The 13,247-nt window shown below is 39.9% G+C and overlaps 3 protein-coding genes across 11 annotated transcripts in view; 2 read left to right on the plus strand and 1 right to left on the minus strand.

Moving 5' to 3' along the window:
* The first annotated feature begins 2,406 nt into the window (after window positions 1-2,406).
* LOC112457757 (excitatory amino acid transporter-like) lies at window positions 2,407-6,273 on the plus strand. Its single transcript, XM_025020975.1, has 9 exons — window positions 2,407-2,489; window positions 2,560-2,653; window positions 2,903-3,101; window positions 3,312-3,525; window positions 3,599-3,880; window positions 4,110-4,343; window positions 4,748-4,942; window positions 5,098-5,232; window positions 5,313-6,273. The coding sequence occupies exons 1-9, from the start codon at window positions 2,407-2,409 to the stop codon at window positions 5,515-5,517; spliced, it is 1,641 nt and encodes a 546-aa protein (XP_024876743.1). The 3' UTR covers window positions 5,518-6,273.
* Window positions 6,274-6,439: 166 nt separating this feature from the next.
* Window positions 6,440-7,690, minus strand: LOC112457758 (ER membrane protein complex subunit 6). Its single transcript, XM_025020976.1, has 5 exons — window positions 7,570-7,690; window positions 7,095-7,255; window positions 6,941-7,033; window positions 6,831-6,850; window positions 6,440-6,620 (listed from the first exon to the last, which is right to left on the minus strand). The coding sequence occupies exons 1-5, from the start codon at window positions 7,607-7,609 to the stop codon at window positions 6,590-6,592; spliced, it is 345 nt and encodes a 114-aa protein (XP_024876744.1). The 5' UTR covers window positions 7,610-7,690; the 3' UTR covers window positions 6,440-6,589.
* A 1,632-nt stretch (window positions 7,691-9,322) lies between these two features.
* The window catches only part of LOC112457761 (ryanodine receptor), a 40,715-nt gene continuing 36,790 nt past the window's right edge, over window positions 9,323-13,247 (plus strand). For all 9 annotated transcript variants that reach the window (XM_025020984.1, XM_025020987.1, XM_025020989.1 and 6 more), the window contains exons 1-2: window positions 9,323-9,521; window positions 12,054-12,461. In XM_025020984.1, coding sequence (XP_024876752.1) covers window positions 12,408-12,461 — 54 coding nt within the window. In that variant the 5' untranslated portion in view covers window positions 9,323-9,521; window positions 12,054-12,407. The remainder of the gene's footprint in view (window positions 9,522-12,053; window positions 12,462-13,247) is intronic.

A 13,247-nucleotide genomic window follows, 5' to 3' on the forward strand; every position in this document is an offset into this window, starting at 1 on the left:
CGTTCATCACACGAAAGTGCAATGCGAAGTGCACGAGGCAGAGATAGGAAATGAAGTTTGAATTTATGCAAATGGAATACACGAGCGACGACAATTGTAACTCAATTTTCTCGAACGCATTAATTAATTCCATCGCGAATGGCTCTCGCTCTTTCGTTCAGAAGTTACGGGATGTTAAACGCGTTATCTCGTGGGGAGATTCGATTTGTCCTCGTATTATACTACCACCGTGAACCCGATGTCTATATATAGTCACTTATATAGCCGTCATTGCTAGAGGAATTAGGTTACTTCCCAACGGATATACAAAGGGGTCTTGTAAATGGTCGTATCCTACATGCATCTAAAACAATCACGCGCAAATATTTCCGCGTAACTGTTACCTCTTATCACTGTCACGTTCGCGAAAGATATTGAAAACCGATGATTTCGATTGAAATCTTCTTGCGAAAGCCGCGAGTAGAATATAATTGATTATAACATACGATTCACAATAAATAAAATAATTCCAGAGAATGTTATGGTGTCTAATTGTAAGTCATCTAAGTCGTCTCAAAATTTTTAAGACGTTTTATGAAAATATCGGAAAAACATTTGTAACATGTCTTTAAAATATCTAATGTCCCAATTTGTAACGCTTTTTAGAAATTGTTTTAAGATGTCTTTAAGATGTCTCATTTGAATTTTAGACGTACGTAATTTCAATAATTTTGTTTAGACAGTAAAAAAAAAATTCCTTTTTTAAACAAAAAAAGCTAAAATTGCTATAATTAAATCGGTAAATTAATAATTTAATATATGTAATTAATTATAATTTTGATAACGACAATTCAATATCTAAAGAAAATTTTATATAATTATTCTTAATACGTATTTTGTAACTTTTCAAAATATAACGCAAAAACCTGTATTAATAATACGAAACATTTGTCTTATAAATGAGCATATCCCATATAGTAAAAGATCATCCAAAGTCTTATTGTTATTATATAGATCAATATAATTATATTCATTTTTGTCTATCAATGTTCGTACCCTGGCCTTACGTCACACGTTTCGGATTTGATGCGGGCTCTTACGCGTTATGAGATAACGATTCAGCACTCTTCGCGATGTCGCTGCTCCAACATCACCGTTGAAGTCTCTTCCCTCTCATCCCGCTCTCATTCGATTTCCTCTACCTTCCAGTTCAACGTGCCTTGCCATTCATCAATATAAGCATATGCAGCGTTGATCTCTCGAGTCGGGCGGTTTCTGCGAAACTCATCGAGCAGAGCGGCATTTTTGCTCCCTTCGGCGTTTATTATTCGGTGCCGTGCGACCCGCGCCGTGATGAGTGCCTCCTTCCTGTGATCTACCGGTCTCTCTTTCTCCTCGCGACACATCTCCGTTCATCTGCCTCACGCGCCCCTCCTCGCCCCTTTCGGTGCGTGCCTTTCGTCTCCCCCGGGTCCTCCCCCGACGCGCGCACTAATCAACTTCCTGGATGGGGCACATTATCGGCCTGATTGCAGGCAGATCCCAACGCCGCGGCGCGATACCTAGAGCCCACCGGCGGCGGCGCGGGCACGGCGCGCGGCGGCAGATCTATCCGATCTTCTCGGCAAGTCGATCGCGCGCGCGAAAAAGCACCGTCGGAAGCTCTGCGGATGTCACTCCTGCCCGCAACCGGCGCGGTGCAATGATCCTGAACGTAATAGATCGGTTGTGACCTCCTTCGGGGCCTTACTCCGTCTCCGTGTCGTCTCCCCCAATCCCCCCCTGTCATCGTCGGGGCCAGCGTTCAGCTCACCGTGCGTGCGCTTGTGCAGCTTGCCCTGATGGTTCCCGGTGGTTCGCGCGAAAGGATCGTCGTGTGTCGCGAGATGCGCTACCAAACGCTTTGCACGTGCCTCGATAATCGTTCGCGAGAAGAGGTGTTCGCTCGCCGAGTTTGATTTTCCGGAGAACGCCGGGAGAAGAAAGCGAAGCGGAGGATTATCGTGATAATCCAGGGAGAGATAATCGCGGATTTTCACATACGCACCTTATTTTTCTACGATATCAGTGGAAGCGTTTTAACTTCGCTCTCTGAAGCGAAGCTAAAAATAGGATTCTTTAGTTCTTAACGTTGTAAAATTTTAGATAATCTTATTGCGTTAAAGAGAAATAATTGTATTCCTTAATAATTCCCCACGAGAAATATCGTACGGGGATAATACGTTTCTTCTACACCTGGTAATCCAGAAAAATTGTAGACGTCATCGTCAGAGTGTCTGAATAAAATCAAGATGATCGTTAAACGAGGCACAACGCATCAGTTATGAAGGCCGCGGGATGAAGACTCGCAAGGCCTATATCCCGACATTCCTCGTGCTACGTCTCATCTGAAATCTTGAAGCGACGTATCTTCGAAGGTTTAAAAGGATGTCTTTGGGGCAACGTATTTCCGGCGCGGTTGCGGTTCTCCGGGGAGCCACGACGGAGGCCAAGGAGGGCGGCGGCCACACGTAAAAGATTTCTTATGCTTTTGCTGAAAAAATTCCGAGCTGCTTCTCACCTGGAGTATATATATTCCAGGTCGTGCGTGGAGGAGATCGAGAAGATGACGTCCGAGGAAGAGATCGAGGCCAAAGCGCAGCACAAAGTGACGGCGCTCGACAGGTTACAGATGGTCAGTAAACTTTTTTAAGGATCAAATTTACGTAAGCGTTGATAAAATTTTAAGTGCTTCGGTCCTTCAGTATTAGTACTCTCAATTTGATTCTTTAATTATCTTCGCGACAAAATAAGCGATGAAAGAACGAAGGAGGATGCATTGTGATTAAAATTATAAATTCGTTATTTTCTACGGGAGAAAAATGTCACGCAGCGTGCGTTTTAGAAGTCTATTAAGTTTCATTGCACGTTATGGGGAATGTAGGTGATAGAATGGATGGGAAGTAACATGCTTCTGGCACTGACCATCGCTGGAGTTTTGATGGGTCTGGGTCTCGGGTTTCTGGGTCGATTGGCCAATCCCACGCCGCAATTTATAACCCTCGCCAGCTTTCCGGGAGAGCTCCTTATGCGGATGCTGAAGATGTTTATCCTGCCACTCATCATCTCGTCGTTAATTTCCGGTAATTATAAAATTCAACGACAATTGGATCTTGAGCGGACAATGAAATGAAAAGAAGAAGAAACAAAATCCAATTACGTAAATATTAATAAAAACGAAAACTTGAATTTCGTATTGCAATAGGAATATTATATTATACGCTTGAAACTTTCCGACTCGCCTCTGTCTTCCCCCTTCTGGCGAGGTACGAGCGATCACTTGCTTATTTCAGGAATGGCACAGCTGGACGTTCAAAGATCAGGAAGGATAGGAATCAGAGCGTTAACGTACTACTCGATAACGACCATTCTCGCCGCTATAGTGGGCATCGCGATGGTGCTGATGATCCATCCGGGTAATCCACAGATCAAAAGTACGGTCGCGGCGGTGGTGAAGGCCGAGGAGACGAAAGTCTCCACCGTAGACGCGATCCTCGACATAATTCGGTACGGAAAAGCAGCTTCTGTGTAGCACCACGACGGCCACAATATGCATCCGAAATCTCTCTTTCGTTCCCAGAAACATGCTGCCGGAGAACCTGGTGCAAGCGTGCTTCCAGCAGGTTCAGACTTCTTACGTGAAGAAGAAAGTGCTCGTGATCGGCAGCGCGAATCAAAGCGAGTACATATTGGAGCCGACCTTGGTTTATAAGGACGGCACGAACGTGATGGGCATGATCGTGTTTTGCATCATCTTTGGCGTGCTCGCGGGCCAGTTGGGACCGCGCGGCAAACTGATGGTGGACTTCTTCGTGGTGTTGAACGATATTATCATGAAACTCGTCACGATCGTCGTCGTCTGGTACGAAACAATACGAATAAATAATTCACTTTCGTAACGCGTACAAGTTCGAGGAACAATTGATATTATACACATTATTCAATTTTATTTTCATGCAAGTTTCTGGAATATATAAATCAATAAAGCTTCAAATATTAATTGAATATTAATTAATTGATATATTGAAGTTTAAAGGAAATAAAATCTCTTTTCTCTCTTTTTATGACAATGCAATTGGTAATCGCTGTAGGTATTCTCCGTTTGGAATTATGTGTCTGATAGCTGGAAAAATCATGTCGATCACAAATCTAGCGGCAACCGCCGAGATGTTAGGTCTGTACATGGTGACAGTTGTATTAGGCTTGATGATCCACGCGATCATCACGCTGCCGTTGATCTACTGGTTTATAACCCGAAAGAATCCAGCGGTGTTCTTTAGAGGCATGATGCAAGCCTGGGTGACGGCCCTGGGAACCGCTTCGAGGTAATCATTGATTTGCTCGGCACGCATATTATACGTGTATAAAAACATTTTTTAAATTAATTTAAACTCTTTGCGATCATCATTTTAAAGTTCGTTCAATGATTAGTTAATCCAGAGATTATCTCAAAGTTAATTGAAAAATGACCTCACGGATTTATATTCATGAATTAAATCAATTGTGCATAAAATTCCATTTTCTGGCATGGTTAACTTCTTAAGGGCCGGTTGTTCCAACCTGTTGGTAAGCTAACTAATAGTTAAATAGTTAAATATGTCTATCTTTGTCTAATGTAAAGGATAAACAAGGACATATATATGATTTAACTATTAGTTAGTTTACCAACAGGTTGGAACAATCGGACCTAAATGAATGACAATGATATAATCGATACATGGGTTTATAGTGCGGCGACCTTGCCCATAACTTTCCGTTGCCTCGAAGAAAACAACAAGATCGATACGCGAGTGACGCGCTTTGTTGTGGCGGTCGGTGCCACCGTAAATATGGACGGCACAGCTCTTTACGAAGCCGTGGCCGCGATCTTCATCGCACAAATGAATGGAATCTCATTGGGATTCGTTGAAGTCATTACCGTCAGGTATACGCATTTCATGAATAGAGTACGATTTCTTTTCTTCTTGAAATTGCTAATTATTTCACTTTAAGGTATATACAATTGAAGAAAAGGATCATGATATATCTGATCATCAGCGTTAAAAGAATGTTTTGCCTCAAGATTTGCTCTTTTTATAGTCTTACGGCTACTTTGGCGAGCGTTGGAGCCGCAAGCATCCCCAGCGCAGCCTTGGTCACCATGCTGTTGGTGCTAACTGCCTTGGGTCTCCCTACGGACGACGTTTCTCTGTTATTCGCTATCGACTGGATGTTGTAAGTTTTACATGCCTAACTATTACAATGCCTCGATAAAATTAGAGTCAAGAGTAAACTTAATCGCTCTCTATTTTAAGGGATCGGATCAGAACCTCGATAAACGTTCTGGGCGATGGCTATGGGGCTGGAATAGTCTATCACTTAAGCAAAGTGGAGCTGGACAAGATGGACGAGGAAAGGAGAGTGGAGGCTTTGGAAACCGGAAGGCCTTTCGAGATCGCCACCGAGATCTGTCGAGAAGAAACAAAAGCACACGAGCAAACCTCCGAAACGAAAATCTGAGGTCTTCCCACAGATTTCAGCAAAGTGGCGCTGTTTCGCCAGGAATTTTATCCGTCAGTTCGCAAGAACTAATACTTGTCCTTGTGTTAAGTATATTTGTGTAATGCAATTGACTTTCACTGCCGAAATCGAGTTATTCCCGTGAGTTAAATTTAACACCCATTAAAATAAGCTATACATATCATTATTAAGGATGCGGTAGGTATGACTTTGATTTTATTTAATGATATGAATCAATTTCCATTTTTGTAGACAACGTTAGCCAATAGCGAGTGGATAAAAGCATTAAAAACACCGAAGTAGAAAATGAGCATGTTAAGTACAAACTAGTGGAAATTGTGTATCGATTTCATATTTCTTTCCCTAGTGAGTGAGAGATTCTTTTACTTTAGAATGTCAAAGAATGTACGTAGAAATAATCATGTACAGTAAAATAAAAATATAAAATGCAATAAATTATTGAAAATTGTCAAAGCGCTTAAGATGTTTAGCGATCGACGATATTTAAAGAAGAAATGTTATATCATGAATAAATTTAAGCGTTTTATTTCAGTGATTAAAGATAATATTAATTATTGATTAAAATACTAGCTGTTGATAACGGTGATTAAAATAGTGAACTATTTGCACGAATGTGTTCACAGCCGTTGCATGTATAAGTATACATATGTATATGGTTATCAGAGTAATCTTCATCAAATAATTGTAACTCAGTAATTAATAATTTATTATGCAAATATATATATCATGTCTATATATATATATATCATACATCCAATAAAGAGAATATGGCTCCTATATAATATCTCTATTGCATTGCTTATATATTGTCTTTCTACTTTTACGTTCAAATATTGGATAATAAATATCGCGATGAAAAGTGCATTCTATATACATATCGACATATTTGTACAACATCACGTGAACGCTTCATCGTTTATTTGGTCAGTATCCGAAAGGCTTAAATAATATAAATACAATGACTGGCTTATTATAGTAATTATGTAGCTTTATATATATTTAAATAACTGCGTGTGTCACAATTGCCGCGAGCCATCCGTCCTTTCCCTTCTCAATAGACGTGAACCATCCCATATAAAAATCTAATCACAATCATTAAGAAATGTACAGCATTTTAGTATCGCGCAATATATAAGGCCTGTTCTTTTCAGCTGAACTTCTTGCACAGTTCAGTTTTCATGTTGGAGAGAAAAAAAGAAAAGATGAACCGAGAAAGAAGTTCAGCTGAAAAAAAAAAGAACAGGCCCATAAAAACATATTACTCGTATCAATTGTATTGTGAAAAAGGATACGTCCAGAATAACACGTACGTCTGTAGAAGGTTTCACAACAGTTAAGGAAAACAATATAGAACAGCCTCTGAAAATAAAACTCATTCCTTAGGAATCATTCTAAAGGATACGCAAAGCCCGCCAAAGAACCCGCTGGTTAAGAGATGCCGCCTGCTAATGAAATACTTCCTCCACTGGCCGCCGGCCTTCATCAACAGCATCGCCTACGAAGATGGCTTGTGGCATTATGTAAAATAGTTTCTAATATTATCACGGCGCTCTTACCCACAGCCCGAAAACCGCAAAGACGTAAAATCCGAATCCGTACAGCCCGGTTAATCCTAGCAGTCCAGCTGTACCGCCCGATAAAGCTGCCATCGAGATCTTACAGTATTCCACAACCGCGGAGTTGTTTGCAACTGCCGCCTCGCTGTATGCGACGATCTCTGCAACACGTAATCGTGTTTAATAGCTTTATTCAGTAATATTCTACTAAATATAAAAATAAAATTATGGAAACTTCTCTGGAACTTCGAAAATTAATCTACAATTCAGGCTCATCGACCGTGACGAGTTAATTATGTTACTTCGCGGACTAATCAGATAAACTGCGACTGATTTCAGTAATTTATGCGCTCCTGCGTCTAAACGGCAAATAAATAAATAACAAACATAACCTATAAGAGATTTCCACGGGGTTTCTCGACTTTCTCGCGTTTGTCGCAGTTGCATTAATTTTCAAGGTAATTATCTCACTTACCGCCGCTTTTTTCCTGCTTCGTTTTTATTTTCCCCAACATTACTTTGTTAATTAGCGGGATGTTAACCTAACAGCGAAAAAAATAAAGAGACGAGTGTACAAACGACACGACTCCACTCAGTCCAGTCAGCAGAATCAGCTTCTGCGCATTCGAGGAATTGACGCATGGCGGCAAGTTCAAAGACCGTCATATAACTCAATTATCAGACACTCTCAAAAAACCTTGTAACATATATTTATATTTATATACCTGGAAGGAGAATGAAGGATCGAGCTTGTGTCCTGTGTCCAAGTTAGGTGCGAGAGAGAACTATGTTTTAAGGAAAGAGAAGGATATATTAGTAACTTTCGTCCTTCGCCCGCACTGCATAAACGCGACTCGCTAATATGCCAGGCCCATATTGTGTCTTAACGGTACACGTGATAAATCGGTTATCTTGTCATAGGTAAATAATATATGTAATATTTTGTGTACACAGTAAATTATGAGATTAAATATTATGACGTGATGTCATCTCTGCGCTTGCGTATTGCGAGCAAATGTTATCAATTTACTTTTCTCTCTCGCACCCAACTTGGATTTGGACACAGATCTTTCAATAGGCAATTCCCTTTTCCAGGTATGATGTTCTAAGGTAAGATGTTCTAAGGTTAAAACCTGCAGCTGTACGATAGACAATTGCCTGTCAACCGTCTATTAACTATCAGTCGATTACTAACAATTGTAATGGCACAGTAAGTATGTAAACTTGGGTCAGATTATACTCTTCAGAATGGTTACAGAGCACGCACATTGTAGATTGTGCTTTATTTATTTTCTGAAGAATCCATTCTGCCACGTGTCCCTGTGACAATGATGTATCACATTGAAAATCTTGGCAAGGATCGATGGCAACAAAAGCGAGATTCCTACAAGATTATAATAGTCGTTTGCTGAAATTTGAGAATGTTATAAACCGAATATCGCCAAATGATTTATTTAACGCAATAGCTTTTGCATCAAATTAAATTCTGAATTTTAATTCAATACAATATGTTTGTTTGTTAAAAATATATGAATCTGATACATAAAATTATCAATCAGTTCTTGATAAATTATTTTGACAAAATGTATGCATATAAGTATAATTTCTTACACAATGTATATTATATGGAAATAACATATTTTTTCAAAATGTATAAATTAAATGTATCTATTTACCTATATATAAATAATTTCTTACATGATATACATTGTGTAGAAATTTAAACCAATTCTATAATAAGTATAATATCTTATGGAACAAAAAATTAATTGTAATAAGTGCAATAATGACCACTTTCAAAATATAGAAAATTCAAGTTATAATAATTTAATTTCCTATTGTTCTATTTATTACTGCGAATTTGTGGTCACACCGAGAGCTTTATCTTACAATTAGTATCGCTGTCGCGGATATATGTAAACCATGTAAACTACTCAAGAACGATGTAAAAAAAATAATTTGTAAAAAAAATGAGGTATCAAAGAATAATATCGAATAATAAAATTTCAAGACCATAAAAAAATTGCCAATGCTTTTCAATTTTTTACGTATTAATTAAAAAATCATTGACAACCCTCAGATGATTTCGACGTCGCGACTGCGACGATTCCCCGAAGCTTCCTCCGCAGGTGGATGATACGAAACGCGCGGAGCGGAGCGGCGCGGTTCGCTCGGCTCGAGGCTGAAAATAGCCGTCGCTCCGCTCGGCTCGGCACAGCTCCGCGAGCTTAGGCAGGTATTCCGTCGCGGGGGCTCGATCTTGCGCGGTCAGGAAAGCAGGAGGCTCGGTCCCCCGAAGAATCCCTCCGGCCGAGAGTGAAAAAACACGATCCCTCGCACCCTGGTGCGTTTGCCGTGCGTGCGTTCGCGAAGTCGCGATTTCTACGCGAGGTCGCGAGACTACGTAGTTCGCCGATTTGTGACGAGGTGAGTTCTCTCTCGGTGAATCGTCGCGACTCGCGATTAATTCTCATTTGTTCTCATTCGCGGACACGCGCATGTGGATTTCGAGAACGAAACCACCGGTTGCACCCTGTTACACATAGGGCGTGCATGTGTGCGTGTGTGATGTGACGTGCTTCTCGAAAATCGTGGTGCTTTTTTTTGCGTGGTAATCCAACTTTCTTAACTAATTAATAAATTCTCCGGAGTATAGTTTCCTAGAAATGTTTTATAAATGTGACTTCTGTACGATAAATTTGGAATATCATCCAAAAAATATCATGCATCTCACGATAGCGATCTTACGTGTAGCTTTAACGCATGCTACATAATCATTAAATTAATTTCAGGGACAGGGTTGGTTAAATGGATGCTTAATTACTTGGAAAAAGTTTGATGTGTTTTGCGTTTTATACTTCACATTTTCGTGCAATTTTAAATTTAGCAGACAATCTTAAAATTAAAAACTCCGTTTTATACTCTTATACAATGCTGCTTTCTAGAATAGCTTCGCCAGAAACGGCAGAAAGACATTATAAAAATATTCAAAAGACATTCCTCAGTTGGAATCGTTGGAATCTGTTAATTTTAAATTGACTCAAGAAAGTTAATCTTTTTAATTAAATCTCACATACTGTGTATCATTACGAAATAATATTTCAAGGTAACAGTGAATCGTCATTTCCGATATAAAACGTTCAATATCGCAAACGATAAAGATACAAGAAATATTTATAGAACGTATGTCAGAACATATAGAGATTTTATTGATTTCTATGAAATTTTTATTTCATTCATTCCGAAGCGATTATTTTGTCGCGAGTATCGTAGGACGTAGATACCCACAGTTAACGCGATTCTTATTACTATAACTGAATATTTTAGAGTTTTTCTAAAGATAGACATTCACATGTGCTACTCGAGAACCGTCCTCAACCTTCGATTAACTGATTAACACATTAAATGCGATAATGGGGAGGCGAGCTTCGCTAAGCGTATGGAGATATTTCGGTAAGCCATCGCGGATGTATCTATTTCTGCCGCGTTGCTGGAAATAGCCTCTCAGAGAAGGTAAAATCAACCAGGCGTAATTCTGTGTCGATGCATTGCATCGTCGCTGCTAAAACAGTAGTTTTTTTGCCATGTTAGAGAAAGAGAGTATAAAACTTTTACTCCAAATTGAAATATAAACAAGATATTAAAATATATTGCGAAATGCATCCAATATCTTTGGACGTAATTTACATCACTTTCAACGATTTCGATTATGAATTCGAAAATAAATGAAACAATAGCAAAGCATTCTGATACATAGCAGATATTGATTTTTCATATTTTTAAAAACGTTATTATTTATCATAAAATTATTTTCTGTGTGCTGTATTGTGTGTGATCTATTCATCGTAATGGAAAATCAAAGAAAGGCATAAGAAATTTGTGCATATATTACGACAATTATTAAGAACTAATTTTAAGCTGCTACCAGTGAATGTATTATATTAAATCAAAACAGCAGAATTTAATTTGACGCAAAAACTGTCGCGTCAAATAAATCGTTTGATAATATCTGGCTTGTAACATTCTCAAATTACAGCGAACGATGGTTATAATGTCATATATACATGTACTCATTAAAATGTCACATATTTAACGAAATGCTATACCTACTATTTGTGTAAAGGCTAAAAACTGTTTAAGTGCTTATAGCTTAAGATGTTATAGTTAACATCTTGTATTTCCTTTATCGCTCGCATTTGCAGTGTAATAATATCGTCTGTCAATCAATAACTGGTACTTCTGGCCCTAATATGCAAATCGAAACTGGAGTATCGACGACTATCAACTGCTTTGTACGTAACATAAGCGGACTGGATCAAATTAGTCTTGTTTTAAATGATTTATTTGTAACATTTTGCGACATTTCGTAATCCGAGATACTCTCTAATTCTGTAACATAATCTGACGGAGCACTCACACATGACTCATTCATGAACCCTCGCCTTTGCGTTCATCAGTGAAGAGATGTGTTTGCTCGAAACTATTTTTACACGTCTGCAAAATCGCTGAAACACACCTGTCTCGTCATGTGCTACTTAGAATTTTAATAACGCGTATGAGAGCATTAATAAGCGAGGCTGTTTACGACACATGTATACATAACACTACTCCATTTCCGAAGATTTGATGAATCCAAATCATATAAAGACTCAAGATTTTCTTCTTAATTAAAAATAAAATATATAAAATTCCAAGACTCTTAAATTGTCAAAAAAGAGAGCCATTCATATAGAAGACTATTCCATTCTGCTTTAAGTTACCGCAACACGGTTGCGCGTTTTCGTTTTTGAAAACTACCCTCATCGCGTTATTGAGATTTATTCGAAAAGGAAGAAAGGAAAAACTGTCCAACAATATTTCGCGGTGAGACGGATGGCTGCGTAACGCGAAAGCCGCGTAAACCCAGCCGTGGGATTTTTCGCATTAACGGAATCTCGAGCATGCGGAATTTGATTGAAGGTATCGGGCGCTTGCGCGAGAGACGTCGCCGTCGGCGAGCGGTCTAGGTGCCATCCGATCAGCAGTGGGTGATCGTCGGTGCCCTACGACGGTTCAACGCGTCGTCGACGTCGATTCTCTCGACGAGACGGAAGAGGCCAGGGGTCCGTGTGTAGCGTGACAGGGAAGAGCATGCCGTCCACGCAGAACTGTGCATGACCACCGCGTTCCGTTTCGAGCATCGACAAGGGTGCCTCGGACACGAAGTGACACGCGAGATACGCACGCACACCTGCGTACGCGTACGCACGCACGAGCGCGCAGGGGCGACGCAGACAGAGGAGGAGGCTCGTCGCGTGAAAGCGCGCCGAAGGGATGGCCGACAGCGAGGGTGGTTCCGAGCAGGACGACGTATCATTCCTCCGTACGGTAAGTCGTACTTTGCTATGTGAGACCTGTGAGATCGCGTGATAGAAGGAGCCATTGGCTTCGAAGTTTAAAGGGGTGTCGGAGAGATTGTGATCAGGAAGCTCACGCAATGTCAGTGACGATAAAAGATTGCTATCTTCTGGTATGCGAAGGAGAATAACTCAGCAAACAATGCTAATAAGAATCTCTCGTGATTAATGGTCCAGAAATGTCAAGATTATTATCAAGGGCGGAGAAATCGTCGAGTTTGCGTGAGAAGAGATTATCGCATTTTTCATTAACAACTTATTTACAAATAATTTTCTTTTCTCGACCAATCTCTATTTAACGAAATAAAGCTATATTTAAATCTGCTATTTAACAAAATAAAAATATTTAAATCGCTAATGGATACTGACGGGTTGATGGTCTTTTTGCTTCAACGAATCTATCCGCGATAAACCAGACGTAGATTACACAGTTTCATTGATGTTAATAACTCCGCAAGGTTCACGTGAAAGATGCGTGTGATATGAAAGATGTATGGTTATCAATAAATTTAAAATGAGCCGAGTGTGTAATATACGCCAGCAAGTGTGCCCGCTGAAAGCGCAAGTGTGAACAGGGGAGGTGATTCGCGTTCAATGATGCGGCGATGTGTACGTGTGAAAATGAATGAATGCCGATGGCAGTTGGTGGAACTTTGTTCGCACCACATCACAGGAGGTGGGCAGTGGGCAGACTCGCATTTGCACGAGGCGAGCCGGCGCATTACGCATATTGCATTGATGCAGTACAGTGATAATG

Source organism: Temnothorax curvispinosus, unplaced genomic scaffold, assembly GCF_003070985.1.
Source record: "Temnothorax curvispinosus isolate PA1 unplaced genomic scaffold, ASM307098v1 QBEX01008212.1, whole genome shotgun sequence".
Taxonomy (NCBI): domain Eukaryota; kingdom Metazoa; phylum Arthropoda; class Insecta; order Hymenoptera; family Formicidae; genus Temnothorax; species Temnothorax curvispinosus.

Excerpts from the sequence above, each read along its gene's own strand:
- LOC112457758 (XM_025020976.1), bottom strand. The coding sequence starts at position 7,609 with ATGTTGGGGAAAATAAAAACGAAGCAGGAAAAAAGCGGCG. Across the intron at positions 7,034-7,094 it reads TTGCGGTTTTCGGGCTGTGG|GCGATGCTGTTGATGAAGGC; the intron begins GTAAGAGCGCCG and ends CCATCTTCGTAG. Across the intron at positions 6,621-6,830 it reads ACGTACGTGTTATTCTGGAC|ATTTTTATATGGGATGGTTC; the intron begins GTATCCTTTTTC and ends GATTGTGATTAG.
- LOC112457757 (XM_025020975.1), top strand. The coding sequence starts at position 2,407 with ATGTCTTTGGGGCAACGTATTTCCGGCGCGGTTGCGGTTCTCCGGGGA. Across the intron at positions 3,102-3,311 it reads CATCTCGTCGTTAATTTCCG|GAATGGCACAGCTGGACGTT; the intron begins GTAATTATAAAA and ends TGCTTATTTCAG. Across the intron at positions 4,344-4,747 it reads GCCCTGGGAACCGCTTCGAG|TGCGGCGACCTTGCCCATAA; the intron begins GTAATCATTGAT and ends ATGGGTTTATAG.